This window comes from Oikopleura dioica, chromosome 2 (assembly GCF_907165135.1).
Source record: "Oikopleura dioica chromosome 2, OKI2018_I68_1.0, whole genome shotgun sequence".
In the NCBI taxonomy this organism is placed as follows: domain Eukaryota; kingdom Metazoa; phylum Chordata; class Appendicularia; order Copelata; family Oikopleuridae; genus Oikopleura; species Oikopleura dioica.
In genome coordinates, this window is record NC_137292.1 from 6585457 (window position 1) to 6610225 (window position 24769).

General features: G+C 41.3%; 3 protein-coding genes and 1 long non-coding RNA gene across 4 annotated transcripts; 2 read left to right on the plus strand and 2 right to left on the minus strand.

The window, feature by feature from the left end:
- Positions 1 to 1768: 1768 nt before the first annotated feature.
- Positions 1769 to 3990, minus strand: LOC145699044 (uncharacterized). The gene is made up of 6 exons (XM_081776293.1): positions 3884 to 3990; positions 3615 to 3839; positions 3228 to 3469; positions 2940 to 3162; positions 2593 to 2802; positions 1769 to 2296 (listed from the first exon to the last, which is right to left on the minus strand). Exons 1-6 carry the CDS (start codon positions 3977 to 3979, stop codon positions 1829 to 1831), a joined length of 1464 nt encoding a protein of 487 aa, XP_081632419.1. The 5' UTR covers positions 3980 to 3990; the 3' UTR covers positions 1769 to 1828.
- Positions 3991 to 5493: 1503 nt separating this feature from the next.
- LOC145700016 (uncharacterized) lies at positions 5494 to 6365 on the minus strand. The gene is made up of 3 exons (XR_014134130.1): positions 6244 to 6365; positions 5992 to 6071; positions 5494 to 5668 (listed from the first exon to the last, which is right to left on the minus strand). It is a non-coding gene; the product is annotated as an uncharacterized LOC145700016 (long non-coding RNA).
- An 8221-nt stretch (positions 6366 to 14586) lies between these two features.
- LOC145696741 (uncharacterized) lies at positions 14587 to 16796 on the plus strand. Its single transcript, XM_081773824.1, has 3 exons — positions 14587 to 14714; positions 14756 to 15504; positions 15547 to 16796. The coding sequence occupies exons 2-3, from the start codon at positions 15024 to 15026 to the stop codon at positions 16035 to 16037; spliced, it is 972 nt and encodes a 323-aa protein (XP_081629950.1). The 5' UTR covers positions 14587 to 14714; positions 14756 to 15023; the 3' UTR covers positions 16038 to 16796.
- A 50-nt stretch (positions 16797 to 16846) lies between these two features.
- Positions 16847 to 18416, plus strand: LOC145696742 (uncharacterized). Its single transcript, XM_081773825.1, has 3 exons — positions 16847 to 16974; positions 17016 to 17764; positions 17807 to 18416. The coding sequence occupies exons 2-3, from the start codon at positions 17284 to 17286 to the stop codon at positions 18295 to 18297; spliced, it is 972 nt and encodes a 323-aa protein (XP_081629951.1). The 5' UTR covers positions 16847 to 16974; positions 17016 to 17283; the 3' UTR covers positions 18298 to 18416.
- The last annotated feature ends 6353 nt before the right edge of the window (positions 18417 to 24769 follow it).

Consider the following 24769-nt stretch of genomic DNA (forward strand, 5'->3'; position numbering starts at 1 on the left):
AACAAGCTGGAAGATTTTCAGACGAAGGTAAATTTCTACTTAAAAAAAAAATTCTCCTTCCTGAATTTTTAAGAGGGCGGAAATAACAAACAAACAGCCACAGAAAATTTACAAAATCAAAAGTCACAAAATCGAAGATAAAATAACAACCACCCAAGCTTCATCTACCTTTTCTTTGAGCACAACCGAGCCTTCCGATTCCGAGAGTCAATTCATTCCAGAATATGAGCTTCACAAATCACAGCCAGAAGCTGGGCTCGGCAACCTGAGTGGAAAACCTGAGTCAGGGTCTGAAAGATCAAAAATGAAAAGCCGCGTAGCGGCTTTTTAATTACTAAGCCGCGAAGCGGCTTCGCAAAATAACCATTTCAATATATTTATGAATTCTGGCAAAGCCGCTTCGCGGCTTCGTTTTTAAAAAGCCGCTACGCGGCTTTTCATTTTTGATCTTTCAGACCCTGACTCATTTTTTCCACACAGGTTGCCGAGCTTAGACCAGAAAACAAAGCTCCACCTCCACCAAAATTCACCAATATTTCTTTGGTCGAACAAAATGGACTTTTCAACCGATTTCAGCGGCGAAAAACCAGGCTCGTTGAATTCTGCGAGGCTTGGAGCAAAGAGGGCCGCGTGACGCACAAGTTCAACAATCAGAAAATCGGAGTTGCGTTTCCCGAAGCAAAGTTGCTGCTTTGCGCGCCGTGGAAGTGCGGGTCTAGTTTTTGGAGGCAATATGTAGTCGCGCTGCATAAGAAGATCAACGGGCCAAACTGGTCAGACAGCCGGGTCAGGGGTGAAGATCCGGTCTACGCCCATCTATCGCCAGAGGAAAAGCGCAAGTTGCTGTACTCGCCCGAGACTGTTTCGATTTTGGTCGTGCGACATCCTCTTATTCGCCTCATTTCCGCGTGGAATGAGAAGTTTCACCGAGACTATCGCTATGGCTACTCGATGTTCAGAAGGGAGCACAATCTTTCGAAGTATGCGAAAGAAAAGGATGAAACGCACTGGGTTAGTTTTGCGGATTTTGCAAGGTGGATTGCTTTTGATGATTATCAGGATCGGGGTAGAAGAAAAATAAGGGGGTGGACAGCGAAAACTTTATTCAAGGTGTTTTAAGGCCTTTTAAGGGTGTCAACATCGATTGAGTAAGGGTATCAGCTATGAATCGAACAACAGAAAAAATGCCAAAATTGATGTCGACACTCTTAAGAAAAATGCTGGTGTTTTCTTCTTACTGAAGAAAAATGCTGTAATAAGCAAGTATTCTATCCTCTTCCAAGTTGAAGAACAAACACTTTCGTCCACAAAGCTACATGTGTCCTCCTTGCGGCACTCGATTCCAGGAACGGGTTAGTCGCAAAAAGTAGCATCGTGAATTCTTCATAATTTGCGAACCCAAGGCGCTAGTATATTATAAAAGCCGAAACCATGACGGAAGATATCGCCGCGGTTTTCAACAATCACACAAGACTCTTCGTCAATGATACGCTCTGGTCTGGATCGCCCTTTCATGAACGGATTTATTTCTTGAGCGCTTCTGATCGCTAGAATTGCTAGGAATTCTTGAAAAACAGTCGATGAAAGGCGGCTTTGGAGGAAAATCGCCAGTTGACATGGCCAAAAAAGCAAGAGCTTTTTATGAAAACTTGGAGCGGCCGGTTTTGGAAGGATTGGTCAAAGTGTTCAAAATGGACATGTTGGCGTTTGGCTACACTTTCGATCTCAAAACCAGATCTATTGGTGGACTCACAGTTTGAAGTTTGGGAATTTTTTATTGAATTTACTATGTACATTGTACAGGCAGAAAATATATTTACATAAAGAGCTATACAGAGAAATTGAAGTTTTTCTTATCGGTGTTTGAATTAATCGTTGGAGTTGAATATCTACCGATTTGGAGGTAATTGTCTTTGAGTTTCAGGGCGTAAATGAATGATCTGTCGATCATGAGCTCATACGAAGCCTGAGGATCGAGAGTGACAGTAGTTCCCAAGCTATCTGTTTTCTTGGAAAAGAAACCTTCTTCGCTGGTTGATCGAGACTTTCTGGACTTGGCCGGATTTTTTCTGCCTGACTTGGATTTTCTGTTTCTTCGTGATTTTCTGCGAGATTTTCGGGCAGCTTTCTTTTGGGCTTTCACTTCCTTCTTGTGTTGAGTGAGAACGTCATCAGTGGTCGGGACGAGTTCGAAATGCACTCGCTGGAGCATGGAAGTCAGATGCGCAGTTGGCGTCGGGGAGACATTCCACAATTCGGCGTTTCGCATTTGCATCAATCTTGTCGCTCCATATCTCTGAAGAAAAAATATATGCTAAAGTTCATTCTTCTGAAAAATGCCCTTTTCGAGGCCATAAATCAATCCCATGACCCGTATCATTATGTTTTTCTGACAGCCTCTCTCTCTCAGAGGTGTTGAGGAAAGACCCAATTATGAAATAAAATGTTTACGGTCGTGAGATCGCAGCTGCGCGAACTTGCGCTTCACAACTTTAACGTAAATCCGCCCATTTAGGAACAATAAAATTAGCTGGCGGCTTTGATCTAAAGCCCACCAACTCTTGAATTCTGGTCTGAAAGACGAAGAAGTACCTGTAGAACACTTTTGTCCAAATGATGGTTGATGTAAGTCGAGTCGATCAGGGGCATCGTCAAGTTGACACATTCGCGGATCACCATGACATTCTCGTCATCAGATTCGTGGTCAGCGCTCATCAAGCTCTTGAAGTCTTCTGGTGTCATTTTTCCTTCAAGCTTGTCGAGTGATTTGCCGTCAGGGACGATCAAGACCATTTTGTAGTTCTATTACCGGGCTGTTTATTTTTGAATTTTTACTGTGTATTTTTAGATAATACTTTTTTTGCGTCAATGACTCTTGATTAGGTCTTGAACGTCTCTTGAAATTAGAGTCGAATTTTAATATAGTAATAGCCCGTGGCCTTGACTGCCATATTGAGATGAATAGCTTGCGCGGCTAATCTTTTGTGGATGATCTGGGTGACCATTACGTTCGCCAATGTCACCATCTTGACTGTGGAAGAAACTGGGAGGTGGGATGAAAAAGGTCCGCTGCGGTCGTTTTGAAAAGGACGGTAAGAAATGGAGCTGGAAAAGATTGGCAGGCGCACGATTGACTGATCCGTGACGACCATTCGGGAGGTTCTGAAATTTGGAGGATTAAAATTTTGAAATCAAGGAAGAGAATTTCGAGAAATTTCATTATTTACCTTTTGACGACGTGCTCGGTGGGGACCATGTCCGGGATGTGACGAAGATCAAGTTTGTCCGTGATGGCGTTGTAAAAATGATTGATTCCCTGGATGGCGTATCCTTCGTCCAAGTCAAAGTTCCGATTGATGATCAGGATGTTCATGTCGACGATTTTTGGACTGGCGGCGAAATTTGGCAGGATGCGGTAGCCGCGCTGGAGGTCCCATCGACCATTCGCGGAGTAGACATCTGGGAGAGCCTGAACATGAAAATGAATTTTTATGAAAAACCATAACGATGAAGAAATTGCTCAAATTTTGTATTTTAGAAATTGTTCGAGGTGCTGAATCGCTTAATTTACCGGTATCTAACAGATATTTTTGAAATTCAGGGTCAAAATTTACCTTAATTTTGTTGTCATTGATATCCCGAAAAGCTTTGTTCAGCTGTCTTGTGACTTTTCCTCTGCACGAAACAATCTCCTTGATCTCTTTCTTTGTTTTACCAGTGGAGGACAAGCAGAGTGAGTGAAGTTGTCGGTAGGTCGAGAGAGGAGAAACAAGGAAGTTTCGATTCTGGTTGTAGGACTCTTTTAGTTGCGCGTTGTAGATTTTGAAGGCGAATTCTTCCTGATAAACTGTATTTAGAATCAACTAAAGAGCTTGAACTCTACCTGAGAAAATCGCGAATCATCTTCGCTCGCTTCTATCTGATCCGGGAGTAAGGTGACTGTAGTAACGGTCAAGAGTTGAAGGCTCAGCCGTCTCATCAAATCTGTTGTTCTCCTATCTTGTGAGAAGAAAAAAACTATGCTTACTAGAGAGAGAATTATCTTCTTTTACGCTGGAAAGACGATAAAACTTCTTCTTGAGGCGCCATCTCGTGCCGAGCTCCGAGCTCGCCTTACACGTGGATCTAATCATCTCAGCACTTTTCGCGTAAAACATCAAAGAAAAAACGAAAAGTTCAAGTAGCCCATATTTGCCAGACTTGCCAGGTTCCTGCTTTGGCAATCACTCTAATTCTGACGAGGAAGAGGAACATCTTGTCTTTAAATTTTTATCGAACGCAATAATCATTAGTATTTATGGCGATGATTTTATATGTCATTAATCGAATGATTATTTATTCGAATAATTGACAATAAAATGGTGATTCTCTTCCTTGATTGCAATTTCAATGTTTTTCAATGAATAATTTTAATGATTCTTTGGAATTTCAATCGAAAATTTGAAATTGTTGATTTCATCAAAAGCAAACCTTCACATTCAATTTAGATAACAATTATCGAGGAGCGCTTTAAAACGACAAAATACTTCCTTCGAGCAATTACATTATGAATTATGAATTAGCTCCAGAGCCACCAAGTCTAGACCCGATTTGACCTACCCTGCTAGTGGAAATATTAAACTGTCCATTAATTTTAAATCTGAAGCAGATTGACCTCCGAACAGGACATTTATTACGTTCCTATTGCTCGAAATACATCATTATTTCATATGTCTTTCTGGAACACAAAACTTGGATCTTCTAAAAAGAGTATTTCGGCTACCGGTAGAATACCGGTATTTCAAATGCAAAGGCAATTGCAAGATAATGATGGTGTTGATTTATAATTATTGCGTGTTTGTTGCTCTGACGCAAGTTTTTCTGACACCTGAAAACAATCATGGATTGTTGCATTAAAATGCCTCCAAATCCAAAGAGAGGGGTCAAAAATCCATTCAAAATGGGGGAAAAGGAGCCCCCTAGTTTAGGCCTTAGGGGAGGGGGGGGGACTCCAGGGGGACCCTATTAGGAATAGGGTTGGTAATAGGGGGTTATCATTCGAGCTGCCCCTAACCCTAAATCTAACCCAGGAGACTACGCCCTCCGAAACACCCCCCCCCCCCACCTAAGGCCTAAACCAGGGGTCTTCGCCCCCCCCCGGACCCAGTCCCCTACGGGTAAAGGATAGCCCGAATAATAATAGCCCCCTACTTACCCCAAATCTTTCCAAAATAAGGGGGTAAGTGAACTTTTTTCGAAAAATGCTCAAGGTGACAAAAAGCCAACAAGCTGGGAAAACTTTAAAAGATAATTGATAGATGACACGCGCGCAGTAAAATTACGTTCTGGCAATATATTTAAGTTTTAAAATGCTAAAGGAAGTCTGCCACGCCGAAAATCGCCCATTTTCTGCGTATTTTTAGCTGCTTCCTCACCTGCACGCTGCGGATGAATAAATATAGACTCGGAAATCTGGTTTTAAAAAAAGGTATTTAAATTGTATTTGTATTACTGTTTTGGTTTCAATGCAGGAAAAAGAGATTTAAGTATTCGTGAAGTCCATTGTTTCTTTCTTTGGAGAATCGAGCATTTATGATAATTAGAAATTACGAGCATAATTTAGAAGAATTTCGCGGCGGAACTCGCAAAACAGCAATCGGTTTCGTTTAAGATATAATCGCAAATGTTCCTAAAATGAAATAATGGTCCTTATGGCATTAATGATAAATGGTAAATGATGAAAAAAGAAGGCGGTGCATTAGCGGTCTATCGAGAATATATGGCCCGTGCCAAAGCATGAATTTTTTATCATTTTTTCTTCGGATTTTGTATTTTACTCAATTTTGCGGATGATATACGGCCGCGAAATGACTGAATATCTTTCGCAAAGATGCCAGAGTGAAGCTAACATATTTTAATGAAGAGTAAAAATGCTCTAAGCGCACTGAACTCCCCGTAGGGTATCCACTACGCTAATTAAACATTCCCTAACCCTAGCCAAAGAAATCTTACCTGTGTTCTTCAGTTGCGACGTTATTCTCCAAAACATATGCACAAATCATACAAACGCGTCTTGAGCAGATATTTTTTTCCTAAAAAATGATAAGAAAAAGTTTCAATTTTCAGAAATTTTCATTACAATCGACTACCAAAATCATCCCTTCAGAAGAATCTAGCAGAATTCTCAAATTAAAAGACTCAAATTCTACTAGCCCTAGTTTTCGAAAATCGACTGTAATATCAACTGTAAAATCTTTGAGATACCTTTTCGGGACTACTGGCCGTGGTGGTGCTGATAAGCAAACCGGCCAAAAGCTGCATTAGAAAATTCATTGTGTCTTTTTTCGTGCTCTGAAATTAAATGATCCTTTTTTCTGAATGAGGGATTTATATGATCCACATAGATAATATTGTTGGGCACACGCGCTGGCCATTCCTACTAGCGCCCTCGCTTGAGGAGTATGAATATTCTATTCAAGAGAAGAGCCTGGGCGATTAGCGAGTATTCCTTGTTTTATGCGAATTTATATGCAAATTGAGGAATTTCCTCTTTGCCCGATGAAAAAGTGTACAAGATTGAAGACAACAGGATTTACTGACTGGAGAAGATCCTTCTCTTCTGACTCGACCCTCAGTTCTTCTGTTTCTCGGGCTTCTACACAGGTTGCCGAGCACAGATCCGGAGCCCAAACCCTTAATGATAATGGAAAGTCCGTGGCCGTTGCTGATTGAAGAAATGAACTGTCTGAAAACTCTATTCCCGGACATGTCGCATGTTGCATGTTCCGTGTATATATGATTCCATCAGAGCTGATGGATCGTGTCGCTATAGAAGAATATCGACATAATCGAAAGTCTTGGTTTATCCAAGCACTTTGATGGGAATGATCGTTTTTGCCCGTCAGATTTATGGGCGGCTCATCTCGTTATCCAAAAAGTAGCGACAGTATCTTGTCAAATTAGTCGGTCATTAATCCTGTCACTTACAGTCGTTCAAGCTACAGTAATGAGAATAGTGTCTCATCAAGGAAATTTCTAGAGCTTCGGCGAATTTCGAATTTGTTGATGTCGAAAAATGAACCATCCAAAAAGAGAGAAAAAATGACGGACGCAGCAAACAATTTCAAAGCCGCAGCCAAGCTCGTCCTCCAAGACCTCGACCCAGAAGTCAAAGCGAAGCGCCAAGAGTTCATGGCCGGCGTGCCAAAATGCTGCCTAGTATTACACCTCCGAAAGCTGAAAAAGTTCAACCGTCAGGTTTTCAAGCAAAGCCAGTTTGTCGCGGCTCAAGAGCTGGCTTTTTCTATCAAAGTCACGTGCCAGGAGCAATCAAAGGAACAGGTTCACTTTTTTTCAGTTTCTAAAAAACCAAAAAGTTAGAATGGAATTGAACCCATTTGAAGAGCACAAAACCTCGAATTATTCAGCGGGAAAACAAAAAGTCACAGGTACAAAAACCGACGATAAATGATCGATTTATTCGTTCTTGCAACTCAAATTTGTACTCTCACGTGTGCTCTTGTTAAAAGGCTCTCAAGGGGTGAGCCCAGTTGCCTCAGCAATCGACATAGAAAGCCTGAGTCAGGGTCTGAAAGATCTTTAATGAAAAGCCGCGGAGCGGCTTCTTGAGAGATGAAGCCGCCAAGCGGCTTTGCCTTTAAAAAAGCCGCTTCGCGGCTTTTCATTAAAGATCTTTCAGACCCTGACTCAGGCTTTGACATACTAACTGAGCATAATCAATTCAGGAAAAAAGCAAGATAAAAGTAAAAACTTACGATTCGATAATGGACGGCGATGCTGAATTGGTAATTGACGCTACAAAAGCCTTCTCGCTCGTGCTCTCCAGAAAAAGCGACACTGAAGACCATGAAATCCAATTCGACCTGATTTACATTGAAAAAAATGACGAAGAAAGTAATGAAAGATCGAAAGAGCGCAAAAGCGTCTTTGCAGTTGGAAGCGGTAAAAAACAGGCAAAAAAGAGGGCAGCATAATTTCTTAATTCAGCATCAATCAGTCTAAACGAGTTGCAAGAAGAAGCCTCAAAAGAAAAGAATATCGTCTTCAAAATCAAGGAGCAGACAGTTTGTGAGCCTGGGCTCGGCAACCTGTGTAGAAAGCCTGAGTCAGGGTCGAAAGATCTTTAATGAAAAGCCGCGTAGCTTCGCCAAAATTTAAGGGTGTCAACATCGATTGAGTAAGGGTATCTCTTATAAGTCGAACAACTAATATCAAAATGCCAAAATCGATGTTGACACTCTTAAAAAAATTAGTTGGGTATAATATGCGAAGCCGCTTCGTGGCTTTGTTTTTAAAAAAGACGCTTGCGGCTTTTCTTTTAAATTCTTTCAGACCCTGACTCAGGCTTTCTACACAGGTTTTCGAGCCCAGTTGTGAGCTAGAAGTCGAATTTGTTTGCAAATACGGGCAGTTTGGATACGGCTTCTCTCATCAGCTTGGCAGTAACGATCGAACACCCTTTCAGAATATCGAAGATAGCATTTTCTTCCGCGTCAATGGCGAAAACGTAAGGCGAATCGGGGAAATGTCGATTTCCATTCGATAATAAGGACATTTATTAAAATATTCAAAATAAATTTATTCCCGATATAGGAGCGAAAAGGACACGATGACATTCTATTGCCAGCCCACATTGGTCATCCAGCGGTATTGAAGGAACAGGGCTGAACAAACATTAATTACATTAATTTTGAAGGCTTAGTCACGTGTTTCTGTATCGCTAAGTACAAGAGTTCGAACCCTTATCGACAGGTCAAGGATCCAGTGAATATTGGAAACCCGGCTGTTCGACAAGCTCTTTGGAATTTATCTGAAGACGTACGGTTCTTTTCTTAGCTCTAGAAGATTAAACAGAGCTTTTCAGAGTCCATGCTTCTTGGTAGACAGCGAACGATCCTGTCGACTGGTCGAAGATTTGATGAAGACAAGAGGAAGGCTCGAGCAGAAACGACAGGTAGACAAATATTCGTGGCGTTGAATGAATGAATTTTCGAAAAAAGGAGTTCGCGCGAAAAATGTCCAGATCCGAGAGGATGAAATTCCTGCGCGACAACCTCTCAAGCAATAAAGAATCGAAGGGAGACGGAAGTGGACCCAGCTCTGGAGCTTCGCAAACTGGAGGACTCAATGTGCCCGGCACCACTGTTCGGCGAACTTCAAAGCAGAACTTGGAAGATTTCTTTAACAAAATAGCAAACAAGAATTTGCCAAAATGACTTTTTTTCTGCCAGTTACATTTTTTTCTAAATAAAATTTTTATTCACAAATTTCGTCGAGAATCGTTTTGTTTCGCGAATTCATCAAAAATGAAGTGAAAAGAGACATTTATTCAAAACAAGTTACGGTTGAAATTCTCGTCATTTTACGGCGGCAGATGCCGTAATTTACCGCTCAATCATAAACCGCAAAGAATTTCCAGTTCAAAACCTCACTCATGAACTCTAGCATTGAGCGGTTTTAACCTATTTTACCTAAAAATAAACCTCTTGAAAAATACCGGCAAAGAACCGGGTCCTTGGCACTTTCCCAAAAACAGATCTCAAAGAAGCCTTCATAACGATATTTGCTTTTATACTGCATTTATTGATGAATAAAAGAAATAGAGACAGGATTAGACTACCAACTTGGAAAACGGTATTTTTCTATACTTGGATAAGGAGATAATCCGGGGGTAAAATCTTGGTCTGCCAGGTAGGATGTTTAATTTAATATAATTTCAGAACTGGGCTCGGAAACCTGTGAGGGAAACCTGAGTCAGGGTCTGAAAGAGCTGAAATGAAAAGCCGCGCAGCGGCTTTTTTCAAAACAAATTTTTTAATAGATTGTGATGAAAGTATTCGCTTAGCGGCTCCGTTTTTAAAAAGAGCCGCTGCGCGGCTTTTCATTTCAGCTCTTTCAGACCCTGACTCAGGTTTTCTGCACGGGTTGCCGAGCCCGGATTCAGGAAATATTGAAGATGGAAATGTTAATTTTAAATTCCGAGAAGAAATTCTGATTGAACCCGATTTCTAAAAAGAACTTGAACCAATTGAATGTCCATAAATTATTTGCTAAAGTTGAGCAAGTAATTTCTATTTCTACTTTAGGAGACAAGAGAATTATTTACAACTACTGCATTCACCAATTGACTTTGGAAAAGAAGAAGGAGCGTGGTCACTTCGCAAAAGAAATAGAAAGCTGGTGACGAAAGCGAGGGATGAGTGGGTGCAGAAGCTACTAATGAGAATGTGGCTCCATGATTAGCGAGAGGTGCAGAAACCGCAGTGAATTGGTCTATTATTTACTTGGTGGTGCTCCGTCACGAGTGCGAGGGCGCCCCAGCGGAGGTGGTTTCTGGTGAATCATGATGAGCTGCTTTTAAATTTCCGCCGAGCTCAAGCTTCAAGCTCAGTTCAAACAAAAAAAAACGAGCAGAATTTTGAATTCGCAAATTTAGATTTTCAAAAAAATGCCAGAGCAAATCGTTGCCTCCGTAACGACTCCCGTTTTCAGCAGAAAGTTCTTCGACTTCTCAGAGCCCAAGATTTCCTTCCTAGAAGACAACGACTCATCCTTTGTCGACTTTTTCTTGAGCTCGGAAAGTGAAGAAAGCGAGAAGTTATCAAAGACGACTGAGGAAGAAAAAAAGCTATGAATCGACCCTTCTATTTACCTTCTGCTTTTACTGTAATAAAAAGATATTCAAGTGTTTCTAGAACTTCTTTGTGTACTTGATTTCAATTCCAGGGCAAGTTTAGTTTGAAAAAAGCAAGAAAACAGGAGCATCAAGACTCACAGATTATGCAGGTACTAAAATCTTGCAAAACTATTGCTAGAAAAACCACTAGAACGCGGAAAATCAGGATGGTCACCAGACAGCGCCGATGTCATCAGACGAATCTGACGCGCCAAAGACGTCGCTTCGACGACTGACAAAAATCATCCAGAATCAGGACGAGAATGAAAAGCTCAATCCCTTTGGGTCAGGTCAAATAATAGACAATTTATAGAAAATATAGACAGTCAATTATCGTCTAAAATTTATAGAGTTGTTTTGGCTCTTTTTTAGAAATCAAAAACAGATGTTTTGACCTGAAAAAAAAAGACTTGCTTTGGCTGCATTTATCCTCGGTTGTTGCCTTATTTGTCCAATGAATACAGGTCAGGCTTTTGAAAAACATGTCGAGCTCCACAAAGGTTCAATTTTCGCTAATGCCGGCGCTCAATTTAAAGTTTTAAACTTGTCAGTCCATAAATCAAAATCAGACAAAATGAAAAAAAAAGAGCTGAAAGTTCAAAATTGACGTAGATTTGGCAGCTTTAACCTTTTCAAGCTCAATAGGAACATAATTTTATAGCGGCAATTTGAATAATTGGAAATAGCCCCACTCACATAGTAAAAACGCAGAAAGTCGGAAGTGTCCCTTTGTGAAGCATCAAAGCATCAATCTAACGATTCGATTTTTCTCACTCTTTTTTATTTAGGAAGCAATGACGTAGACTTGCTTGCTCAATTTCTCAAAGCCGATTCAGACAAATCCTCCACCGTCGTGATGTACTTTGCCACGGGTTAAAAGTCAGCGCTTTTGTCATCAGATGACTAGTTTTAGCGCTTTCCAAACGTCAGATTCGCCAGAATCTGGAATCATAAAACAAATCTTTCGTGTTTATTGCCCTGAATGATGAGTTTCTTTGTTTGAATAATTTCTGAAAAGAAGAATCTTTAAAATTTAACCCGTTGGAAGATTATACGATGATGGCTGTCAGTGGACTCATCCTTTTCGTCTTGGCACTGTTCACGAACGGGTCAGCTTGATTATCAATAGATGAGTTGTAATCCATTAATTTCCAGAAATAATTAAAAGCTGCAATTTTAATTATATGCATAATAATTGACCGTCCATTTGCTCGGTCAGCAGAGTCTTCCTTCTGACGCAACAGTAGATTTAAACAGTAGATTCGCAGCAAATACAGCAAAAACAAACAAGCAGATCCAATTCAAAGGTACCTCTCGACCAAGTGAGCAAGTGAAATTCTTCTGCCTGAGCGACAATGTTTACTTCTTTGCGAATAGAAGAGCTTCATTCTGTTTTCCTGTTTTTTACAATCACCATATCATCAAATGCATTTTTCATAATTTTTATTAAATAAACGAGAAAATGAAGATTCCTCCTCTCATACCACTCTTTCTCGCAGCTGCAAGTGCACAAGGATACAATTACTACGACTATTCCGTCGATAGCTACGAGTACGATCTTGTCTCGGATTACACTCTTGCTGGGGATTCAAGCTGGGATGTTCCACCTAGGATCGAGATTCAAAAAACAAACATTGTTTATGAAATGTTAACAGATATTTTTGATCATGCGAAAGGGGTGATAACTCGAATAATTATTGGGACAGAGCTTGGAATAGAGAATTTAAAAGAACGAAGGAATTGGTTGTCGATGCTAGGGGGGACATAACGACTCCTACTAAACCGTAATGATATTGATTCAGTGAAGATATTTGATTGGTTTTAGTCAAGTGCCTAAATCTTCGTCAACTTTAAAAACTTCTACGAATATAAAAGCATCAACAACAAAGATTCCAACGACGACTTCTATTCCTACCACAACAACGACAACAACGGAGAGCACAGCAACTACAACAAGAACAACTACAACGACAACTACGACGACCACAACCACCACATCCACGACGACCACGACTACGAACTCGACAACTACTACGACGACGACATCCACGACGACGACGACGACCACCACCACATCCACCACGACAACTAGGATGGCCAAGACAGCCACGACAACCACGAGAACCACGAGAACAACATCAAGAAACACGACAACGACAACAACAACCACAGTGAGCATAACAACTAGGTCACCGTTTTCTATTGAAATCAGCCCGAAAGTCCGCACCGACGAAAAAGTCGATCTGGAAGTCCCAGAGCTCCTTTACCGATCTTCAAACACATCGAAGACATAGAAGACTCCTCCTTGGATTCCTCAGAAATCGAGCTTCCAATTTGCCCTTCAAGACCGCAGCAAGTCCAAAGATGCGGGCGACGACGAACTGAGCAACCGACACTTCGCGAAATCGAGATCGTAATTGACGATCTTGCTTACCACTTCGAAGATGTTCGAGATTCTCAACACTTTTTCCTGGAAGCAGCACAAAGTGAGTCGAACTTCGGCGAGTGGTCTCCTCAAATCTGGCCTGTGACTAAAGAGCAGTTTCTAAGAACGAAAGATCCAAGAATCAAAGGTACCGACGACCAATTGAATTTTGTAATAAGATGATCGCTAGATTCGTCAGGTGTTTCCGAAATAATAGGAAGACCTTGGTCAGACGTTACTTATGACGAACTGCGGGAGCCTACGAACAGTGGGATATGCTTTTACCTCCTCTTACAATCGATTTCATGCTTCCCTATCCGCCACTCAACGGATCATCAAAATCTAATTTTGTCTAAAATTGGCTATCGCGATTTAGACACGATATTTATTCGCAATGAAACCTGCAACTATCCAAAGAAAATCCTTTTTCTCCTGGACACGTCCGCCTCCGTGAATGAGCATTTTTACGAAATGAAGATGCTCCTCAAAACCCTAAGCGATTATGTTTATGACTCTGATTGGAGCGTTAGAACTTTCTCAAGAACAACGAGAAAGTACTGGCGACCTAAAGACATAATTGCGATTGAAAATGACAACTCAGTGACAGATATTCATTCTGCCGTTGATCCAATAATTGAAGAAGACTTTCAATTGGATTCGGATGATCAAGGACGGGATTAACTTCATCAGGGTTTCATGATTACGAATTATTTGATCCTCATCGACTAAAAAATCCTGAAATAAGCGATGATCATCATCTCCGACGGCCACTTTTCGGACAAAACTCGAGCTTACTTATCAGCACGAAAACTCAAAAAGAGTCTACCTAGTCTTCAAATCCTCGCGATTGGGTTAGGACATCACATCGACAAGGAAGCTAAGTCTCGATTGGAATGGTTCACTGGCGATGCTTTGTCAATTTTCACAACGAAAACTGATGATGAACGCGAATCAGCTTCGTCGACCATCGGTACATTCCGATGTCATTAAATTCCAAAAATAATTAAATGCTGCAATTCTTCTGCATAATAATTGACCGTCCATTTGCTCGGTCAGCAGAGTTTTCCCTCTGACGCAGCAGTAAAGTACAGTAGATTCGCTGCAAATACAGTAAACAAACAAGCAGATCCAATTCAAAGGTACCTCTCGACCAAATGAACAAGTGAAATTCTTCTGCCTGAGCGACAATGTTTACTTCTTTGCGAAGAGAAGAGCTTCATTCTGTTTTCCTGTTTTTTACCAACATCAAATCATCAAATGCATTTTTCATAATTTTTTTAATAAACGAGAAAATGAAGATTCCTCCTCTTATATCACTCTTTCTCGCAGCAGCAAGTGCGCAAGGATACAACTATTACGACTATTCCGTCGATAGCTACGAATACGATCTTGTCTCCGATTACACTCTTGATGGGGATTCAAGCTGGGATGTTCCATCTAGGATCGAGATTCAAAAGACCCACATTGTTTATGAAATGTTTACAGATATTTTTGATCATGCGAAAGGGGTGATAACTCGAATAATTATTGGGACAGAGCTTGGAATAGAGAATTTAAAAGAACGAAGGAATTGGTTGTCGATGCTAGGGGGGACATAACGACTCCTACTAAACCGTAATGATATTGATTCAGTGAAGATATTTGATTGGTTTTAGTCAAGTGCCTAAATCTTCGTCAACTTTAAAAACTTCTACGAATATAAAAGCATCAACAACAAAGATTCCAACGACGACTTCTATTCCTACCACAACAACGACAACAACGGAGAGCACAGCAACTACAACAAGAACAACTACAACGACAACTACGACGACCACAACCACCACATCCACGACGACCACGACTACGAACTCGACAACTACTACGACGACGACATCCACGACGACGACGACGACCACCACCACATCCACCACGACAACTAGGATGGCCAAGACAGCCACGACAACCACGAGAACCACGAGAACAACATCAAGAAACACGACAACGACAACAACAACCACAGTGAGCATAACAACTAGGTCACCGTTTTCTATTGAAATCAGCCCGAAAGTCCGCACCGACGAAAAAAGTCGATCTGGAAGTCCCAGAGCTCCTTTACCGATCTTCAAACACATCGAAGACATAGAAGACTCCTCCTTGGATTCCTCAGAAATCGAGCTTCCAATTTGCCCTTCAAGACCGCAGCAAGTCCAAAGATGCGGGCGACGACGAACTGAGCAACCGACACTTCGCGAAATCGAGATCGTAATTGACGATCTTGCTTACCACTTCGAAGATGTTCGAGATTCTCAACACTTTTTCCTGGAAGCAGCACAAAGTGAGTCGAACTTCGGCGAGTGGTCTCCTCAAATCTGGCCTGTGACTAAAGAGCAGTTTCTAAGAACGAAAGATCCAAGAATCAAAGGTACCGACGACCAATTGAATTTTGTAATAAGATGATCGCTAGATTCGTCAGGTGTTTCCGAAATAATAGGAAGACCTTGGTCAGACGTTACTTATGACGAACTGCGGGAGCCTACGAACAGTGGGATATGCTTTTACCTCCTCTTACAATCGATTTCATGCTTCCCTATCCGCCACTCAACGGATCATCAAAATCTAATTTTGTCTAAAATTGGCTATCGCGATTTAGACACGATATTTATTCGCAATGAAACCTGCAACTATCCAAAGAAAATCCTTTTTCTCCTGGACACGTCCGCCTCCGTGAATGAGCATTTTTACGAAATGAAGATGCTCCTCAAAACCCTAAGCGATTATGTTTATGACTCTGATTGGAGCGTTAGAACTTTCTCAAGAACAACGAGAAAGTACTGGCGACCTAAAGACATAATTGCGATTGAAAATGACAACTCAGTGACAGATATTCATTCTGCCGTTGATCCAATAATTGAAGAAGACTTTCAATTGGATTCGGATGATCAAGGACGGGATTAACTTCATCAGGGTTTCATGATTACGAATTATTTGATCCTCATCGACTAAAAAATCCTGAAATAAGCGATGATCATCATCTCCGACGGCCACTTTTCGGACAAAACTCGAGCTTACTTATCAGCACGAAAACTCAAAAAGAGTCTACCTAGTCTTCAAATCCTCGCGATTGGGTTAGGACATCACATCGACAAGGAAGCTAAGTCTCGATTGGAATGGTTCACTGGCGATGCTTTGTCAATTTTCACAACGAAAACTGATGATGAACGCGAATCAGCTTCGTCGACCATCGGTACATTCCGATGTCATTAAATTCCAAAAATAATTAAATGCTGCAATTCTTCTGCATAATAATTGACCGTCCATTTGCTCGGTCAGCAGAGTTTTCCCTCTGACGCAGCAGTAAAGTACAGTAGATTCGCTGCAAATACAGTAAACAAACAAGCAGATCCAATTCAAAGGTACCTCTCGACCAAATGAACAAGTGAAATTCTTCTGCCTGAGCGACAATGTTTACTTCTTTGCGAAGAGAAGAGCTTCATTCTGTTTTCCTGTTTTTTACCAACATCAAATCATCAAATGCATTTTTCATAATTTTTTTTTTTAATAAACGAGAAAATGAAGATTCCTCCTCTTATATCACTCTTTCTCGCAGCAGCAAGTGCGCAAGGATACAACTATTACGACTATTCCGTCGATAGCTACGAATACGATCTTGTCTCCGATTACACTCTTGATGGGGATTCAAGCTGGGATGTTCCATCTAGGATCGAGATTCAAAAGACCCACATTGTTTATGAAATGTTTACAGATATTTTTGATCATGCGAAAGGGGTGATAACTCGAATAATTATTGGGACAGAGCTTGGAATAGAGAATTTAAAAGAACGAAGGAATTGGTTGTCGATGCTAGGGGGGACATAACGACTCCTACTAAACCGTAATGATATTGATTCAGTGAAGATATTTGATTGGTTTTAGTCAAGTGCCTAAATCTTCGTCAACTTTAAAAACTTCTACGAATATAAAAGCATCAACAACAAAGATTCCAACGACGACTTCTATTCCTACCACAACAACGACAACAACGGAGAGCACAGCAACTACAACAAGAACAACTACAACGACAACTACGACGACCACAACCACCACATCCACGACGACCACGACTACGAACTCGACAACTACTACGACGACGACATCCACGACGACGACGACGACCACCACCACATCCACCACGACAACTAGGATGGCCAAGACAGCCACGACAACCACGAGAACCACGAGAACAACATCAAGAAACACGACAACGACAACAACAACCACAGTGAGCATAACAACTAGGTCACCGTTTTCTATTGAAATCAGCCCGAAAGTCCGCACCGACGAAAAAAGTCGATCTGGAAGTCCCAGAGCTCCTTTACCGATCTTCAAACACATCGAAGACATAGAAGACTCCTCCTTGGATTCCTCAGAAATCGAGCTTCCAATTTGCCCTTCAAGACCGCAGCAAGTCCAAAGATGCGGGCGACGACGAACTGAGCAACCGACACTTCGCGAAATCGAGATCGTAATTGACGATCTTGCTTACCACTTCGAAGATGTTCGAGATTCTCAACACTTTTTCCTGGAAGCAGCACAAAGTGAGTCGAACTTCGGCGAGTGGTCTCCTCAAATCTGGCCTGTGACTAAAGAGCAGTTTCTAAGAACGAAAGATCCAAGAATCAAAGGTACCGACGACCAATTGAATTTTGTAATAAGATGATCGCTAGATTCGTCAGGTGTTTCCGAAATAATAGGAAGACCTTGGTCAGACGTTACTTATGACGAACTGCGGGAGCCTACGAACAGTGGGATATGCTTTTACCTCCTCTTACAATCGATTTCATGCTTCCCTATCCGCCACTCAACGGATCATCAAAATCTAATTTTGTCTAAAATTGGCTATCGCGATTTAGACACGATATTTATTCGCAATGAAACCTGCAACTATCCAAAGAAAATCCTTTTTCTCCTGGACACGTCCGCCTCCGTGAATGAGCATTTTTACGAAATGAAGATGCTCCTCAAAACCCTAAGCGATTATGTTTATGACTCTGATTGGAGCGTTAGAACTTTCTCAAGAACAACGAGAAAGTACTGGCGACCTAAAGACATAATTGCGATTGAAAATGACAACTCAGTGACAGATATTCATTCTGCCGTTGATCCAATAATTGAAGAAGACTTTCAATTGGATTCGGATGATCAAGGACGGGATTAACTTCATCAGGGTTTCATGATTACGAATTATTTGATCCTCATCGACTAAAAAATCCTGAAATAAGCGATGATCATCATCTCCGACGGCCACTTTTCGGACAAAACTCGAGCTTACTTATCAGCACGAAAACTCAAAAGAGTCTACCTAGTCTTCAAATCCTCGCGATTGGGTTAGGACATCACATCGACAAGGAAGCTAAGTCTCGATTGGAATGGTTCACTGGCGATGCTTTGTCAATTTTCACAACGAAAACTGATGATGAACGCGAATCAGCTTCGTCGACCATCGGTACATTCCGATGTCATTAAATTCCAAAAATAATTAAATGCTGCAATTCTTCTGCATAATAATTGACCGTCCATTTGCTCGGTCAGCAGAGTTTTCCCTCTGACGCAGCAGTAAAGTACAGTAGATTCGCTGCAAATACAGTAAACAAACAAGCAGATCCAATTCAAAGGTACCTCTCGACCAAATGAACAAGTGAAATTCTTCTGCCTGAGCGACAATGTTTACTTCTTTGCGAAGAGAAGAGCTTCATTCTGTTTTCCTGTTTTTTACCAACATCAAATCATCAAATGCATTTTTCATAATTTTTTTTTTTAATAAACGAGAAAATGAAGATTCCTCCTCTTATATCACTCTTTCTCGCAGCAGCAAGTGCGCAAGGATACAACTATTACGACTATTCCGTCGATAGCTACGAATACGATCTTGTCTCCGATTACACTCTTGATGGGGATTCAAGCTGGGATGTTCCATCTAGGATCGAGATTCAAAAGACCCACATTGTTTATGAAATGTTTACAGATATTTTTGATCATGCGAAAGGGGTGATAACTCGAATAATTATTGGGACAGAGCTTGGAATAGAGAATTTAAAAGAACGAAGGAATTGGTTGTCGATGCTAGGGGGGACATAACGACTCCTACTAAACCGTAATGATATTGATTCAGTGAAGATATTTGATTGGTTTTAGTCAAGTGCCTAAATCTTCGTCAACTTTAAAAACTTCTACGAATATAAAAGCATCAACAACAAAGATTCCAACGACGACTTCTATTCCTACCACAACAACGACAACAACGGAGAGCACAGCAACTACAACAAGAACAACTACAACGACAACTACGACGACCACAACCACCACATCCACGACGACCACGACTACGAACTCGACAACTACTACGACGACGACATCCACGACGACGACGACGACCACCACCACATCCACCACGACAACTAGGATGGCCAAGACAGCCACGACAACCACGAGAACCACGAGAACAACATCAAGAAACACGACAACGACAACAACAACCACAGTGAGCATAACAACTAGGTCACCGTTTTCTATTGAAATCAGCCCGAAAGTCCGCACCGACGAAAAAGTCGATCTGGAAGTCCCAGAGCTCCTTTACCGATCTTCAAACACATCGAAGACATAGAAGACTCCTCCTTGGATTCCTCAGAAATCGAGCTTCCAATTTGCCCTTCAAGACCGCAGCAAGTCCAAAGATGCGGGCGACGACGAACTGAGCAACCGACACTTCGCGAAATCGAGATCGTAATTGACGATCTTGCTTACCACTTCGAAGATGTTCGAGATTCTCAACACTTTTTCCTGGAAGCAGCACAAAGTGAGTCGAACTTCGGCGAGTGGTCTCCTCAAATCTGGCCTGTGACTAAAGAGCAGTTTCTAAGAACGAAAGATCCAAGAATCAAAGGTACCGACGACCAATTGAATTTTGTAATAAGATGATCGCTAGATTCGTCAGGTGTTTCCGAAATAATAGGAAGACCTTGGTCAGACGTTACTTATGACGAACTGCGGGAGCCTACGAACAGTGGGATATGCTTTTACCTCCTCTTACAATCGATTTCATGCTTCCCTATCCGCCACTCAACGGATCATCAAAATCTAATTTTGTCTAAAATTGGCTATCGCGATTTAGACACGATATTTATTCGCAATGAAACCTGCAACTATCCAAAGAAAATCCTTTTTCTCCTGGACACGTCCGCCTCCGTGAATGAGCATTTTTACGAAATGAAGATGCTCCTCAAAACCCTAAGCGATTATGTTTATGACTCTGATTGGAGCGTTAGAACTTTCTCAAGAACAACGAGAAAGTACTGGCGACCTAAAGACATAATTGCGATTGAAAATGACAACTCAGTGACAGATATTCATTCTGCCGTTGATCCAATAATTGAAGAAGACTTTCAATTGGATTCGGATGATCAAGGACGGGATTAACTTCATCAGGGTTTCATGATTACGAATTATTTGATCCTCATCGACTAAAAAATCCTGAAATAAGCGATGATCATCATCTCCGACGGCCACTTTTCGGACAAAACTCGAGCTTACTTATCAGCACGAAAACTCAAAAAGAGTCTACCTAGTCTTCAAATCCTCGCGATTGGGTTAGGACATCACATCGACAAGGAAGCTAAGTCTCGATTGGAATGGTTCACTGGCGATGCTTTGTCAATTTTCACAACGAAAACTGATGATGAACGCGAATCAGCTTCGTCGACCATCGGTACTAGACTCTGACTCCTCTTTCTTGAACTAAGGTCATCGTTTTTTAGCTGGAGAAGTTTTGAATCAAATTTGCAAGCGCCAAAAAGTTCGCCCTTCTGAAAGAAGACGAGGAAGAAGATATTCAAGTCAATGCCCACCCAGTTCAACTTGCATTGGCTGGTCAGACGGATGGTGCTCTTGCAACGAATATTTCAAGGCTTTCTATGGAGAGTGTATCCCTTGCTAGTGCAATTAATAAATTGACAAAACCGGTGAGTTTATTATTGAATACATAAAACAGAGCTAGTCTGTGCATTGACATGTCGAGTATCATACGCGCCAGCAACAGTGGCGTCTTTATCCGAAGCTCTTTTCCGCAGAAAAATTCCATCGCAGACAGCGCTTGAAGAAATATGCTCGCTGCATCTTTTTGTGGTTGTCAAAATAGGTTTTGCCAGCTAGTAGCGGATTTTCGAACCTCTTTCCTGAACCAAGTGAGCGCGACTTCATGAGTTTTATCGCAAAGTTTTCCGCCAATCTCTTTCCCGTTTTTCGTGTACTCCTTCATCGTCCAGCCGGAAATTAAAAGAGACGTAATCGTATTCACCGGTCTTTCATCCACATCAACAAAATCGACGGATCCATCGTAGAGAAACAAATGGTAGTATGGAAAAATGTTTCGGTAAAACTGCCGAAATATGGTGAGCTTATTTTCTGATTAATATTTCGGTAACAGCCGAAACTTTTTTCACTTTTTTTCCATTTTTTGAGCAAAAATTACTCGAGATTTTTGAGCTGAAGAGTTGATAACTTATCAATGATAAGGGAAATTTATTCAATGCACATACCAGCGCCAATCAAGATGAGAATGGAAAACCTGCCGAAACTTTATTGCTCAAAAGACATCAGTTTCTGATTTTTATTTCGGTTCGTACCGAAATATTTTTCCTAAAAGCAAGTCTTATATGTATAATTCTTTCGGCTGCCTGCCGAAATATTTATCACATTTGACCCCTTGAAAGTGATTTATATTTCGGTCGCTTTTACCGAAACATTCTTCCATACTACGAAACAAATGGTCTGAGAAAGGAAAGTCTGCGGTCAAATTCGTCGCGTTGATTTTGACTAGCGGGCATGGATAGTTCGAGTTCTTTTGGAAGTAGAGCTTTAGTTTGCCAGATGTTTCGTTGTACATGTCATTTTGGCACAAATAGACTCTTGGAAAAATATCACGTGCGTCGAAATTCAGCAAGCATTTGTCTTTGTGATTGATGACATAAGCTAAAAAACATAATTACTAATAATCAATTTAACACTGGGAGTCCCACCTAAGTAACCGTCCGATTTGACCCTTTCTCCAAGCAAACGTTCGATCAAAACTCGTCCAGGTTTTTCTGCTCTCGTAAAAATCGCAGTGTCCGGGGAGACGAATGCGTCGATCCAGAACATCATCGACGTTCGTTCATCAAAAGCACTTGGATTTTCGATGATGGCAAATCCTTCAGGAGGAAGTCTTTTCAAAAAATCAACATCAGATCAGGCTAACCCATATCTTGATTTTTCGAGCTTTCCTCATATTCAAGCTTTCGCAAATCTCGCGGGCGTTCGTAAAAGTCGATGCCATGTTGATGAACAATTTCGCATCGTAGAGATGATTTCTGATTGCAACCTTGCTGGTTTTGGCAGCCTGTGTAGAAAGCCTGAGTCAGGCTCACGAAACGCGGCTTTGTCAAATTCCATTTAGGCAAAGCGGGGGCGGCTAGCGTGACTCAGGTTTTCTACACAGGTTGCCGAGACCAGGCATATAAATTTCGTTCGAAAACCCAAAGCGAACGCGAAGCGAAAGCGAAAAATTTTTCCAGCCAAAAAGCGAAGCGAAAGCGAAGCGAACGCTTATCTTGCACAGCGAAGCGAAAGCGAATTCGCCAAGCGAAAAATTCGCCAAAAGCGAAAAATTTGCCAAAAGCGAAAAATTCGCCAAAAGCGAAAATTCGCCAAGACTGAAAATTCGCCAAGAGTGAAAATTCGCCAAAAGCGAGAATTCGCCGAAAGCGAAAATTCGCCAAAAGCGAAAATTCGCCGAAAGCGAAATTTCGCCGAAATTGAAAGATATTGAAAGAAATTTGAATAAAACTTCGACCCATTTTTCTTATTTAATATAATAATTATGACACAGTTTTGGAACACCAAGAAGCTGAGCTTTCATTTGAGCCGTTTCCCGCCACTCAAAAATTCGATTGAAGAGATCTAGTTCCGATTTCGGAACTTCCGGTCCTATGAATGCCTTGACCCCTTGATATGGGATACCCGTCCAAATGAAAGCTTCTGGGCTTTCTAAAACCGAGAATTTTTGAAGGCCCAGGCTCTGGCAGTCATTTTGAGCTCTAGAAAAGTAGGGCGGGGGTGGGGTATCTGGGGAGCTAGAGGCTCTTCAAGTTAGGGAACTCGACCAACATTGAGTACTTTTTCCCAAAAAGTAGACGATTTGAATTCTTTTAATCGACGTTTATTCATTCATAAGTGTTTAAGATGTCGTTTGGGGTCAACTGAGGTCACTCTAGGTCAAGAATAATTGAAAATTCAGAAAACTCTAATAAGTGACCCGACCTGACCTCACATGACCCAAAATGACAACTTCAACATTTTTAAATGAATTAAAATCGACAAAAAGACTTTTTGGAAAAAAGTACTCAATTTTCGCCGAGTTCTCCGACTTCAAGAGCCCCTAGCTCCCAAGATACCCCATCCCCTCCATACTTTTCTAGAGCTCAAAATGACAGCCAGAGCCTGGGCTAAAATCGAGTATAGGTGGGAGCCCCTAAAAGTCTTAGCCTTCAAAAATTCCCATTTCCGAAGTTGGCCAGATTTTGGGACTTCGGAGCTGGGGTTGGTAAAAAATGGTGGAAATGGTGGGTGAGTGGTGGTGGGCAACCCACCCACCACCTCAAGTCTCAAAAATCTGAAATGGTGGGAAGTGGTGGGAAAGATTTTTCGGCCAAACTTTTTTGGCGAAATCTTTCAAAAAGATCAGTTCTCTATCTAAAATGACTTACCTCTTAAGGTCTACTACCTAGGTAGACTACTTCGTTTTCCTTCTGTTGGTTAAAAATGACCGAAGAATCGGTGTAATCAACTCCTATTCTATAAATTTTGGGGTCAAAAAACGCTTACGAAAAAAATCCACCACCCACCCACCATTCACCCACCACCACTACCTTAATGCCTTAAAAATTTATAAATCATGCCTTCTGTTCTTTCTTCAGCTGTTTTTCAAATCTTCCAACCGGAAGCAATTAAGAAAGTTACTTTGATTTAAGCAACTGATAATAATTGGAAGTGATTTATTTCAAAAATATAACATCAAAAGACTTTAACGATAGCGGCATCAGAATCAGAATCAAATTTTACCCTATCATGGAAGTTTTCAGAGAATTCTAATTTTTAGTCTTCCATATCTTCAGTTTTGAAGATTATCCAGGCTGAGCTTGATCATGATTTCCGGCTCAACATGCACATAATTTCTGTTTACTCAAGGGTTCATACCGAGACTTGCGCCAACTTGGGCCCAGGAGCATGATTAGGCTTAATAAGCATCCTGGATGATCCCCAGCTTCTAGGTGTTCTTAAACTGTATTAAACCCTACTAAGCTAGAAAAAGAGCTCAATTATAAGTGATTTCCCCTATTTATACCGCTTTGAAAGAGAAAAAAGTAAGATTCGGCCAAATATTGGCGAAAAGAACTCTTGGCGAAAGCGAGAATTTGGCGAAATTTTGGCGAAAGCAAACTTCTGGCGAAAGCGAGGCCTTGGCGAAAGCGAAATTTTGGCGAAGATTTGCCAGAAGCGAAAATTTGGCGAAAGCGAGGCCTCGGCGAAAGCGAATTTTTGGCGAAAATCGGGGACAAAAAGCGAAAGCGAAGCGAACATCAGGAGTGTCATTTTCG

Coding starts and splice junctions, on each gene's coding strand:
- LOC145696742 (XM_081773825.1), top strand. CDS start 17,284: ATGGCCAAGACAGCCACGACAACCACGAGAACCACGAGAACAACATCA. Junction 17,765..17,806: donor GAAAGATCCAAGAATCAAAG/GTACCGACGACC, acceptor GATGATCGCTAG/ATTCGTCAGGTGTTTCCGAA.
- LOC145699044 (XM_081776293.1), bottom strand. CDS start 3,979: ATGAGACGGCTGAGCCTTCAACTCTTGACCGTTACTACAGTCACCTTA. Junction 3,470..3,614: donor TCAATGACAACAAAATTAAG/GTAAATTTTGAC, acceptor TTTCATGTTCAG/GCTCTCCCAGATGTCTACTC. Junction 2,297..2,592: donor TGGACAAAAGTGTTCTACAG/GTACTTCTTCGT, acceptor TTTTTTCTTCAG/AGATATGGAGCGACAAGATT.
- LOC145696741 (XM_081773824.1), top strand. CDS start 15,024: ATGGCCAAGACAGCCACGACAACCACGAGAACCACGAGAACAACATCA. Junction 15,505..15,546: donor GAAAGATCCAAGAATCAAAG/GTACCGACGACC, acceptor GATGATCGCTAG/ATTCGTCAGGTGTTTCCGAA.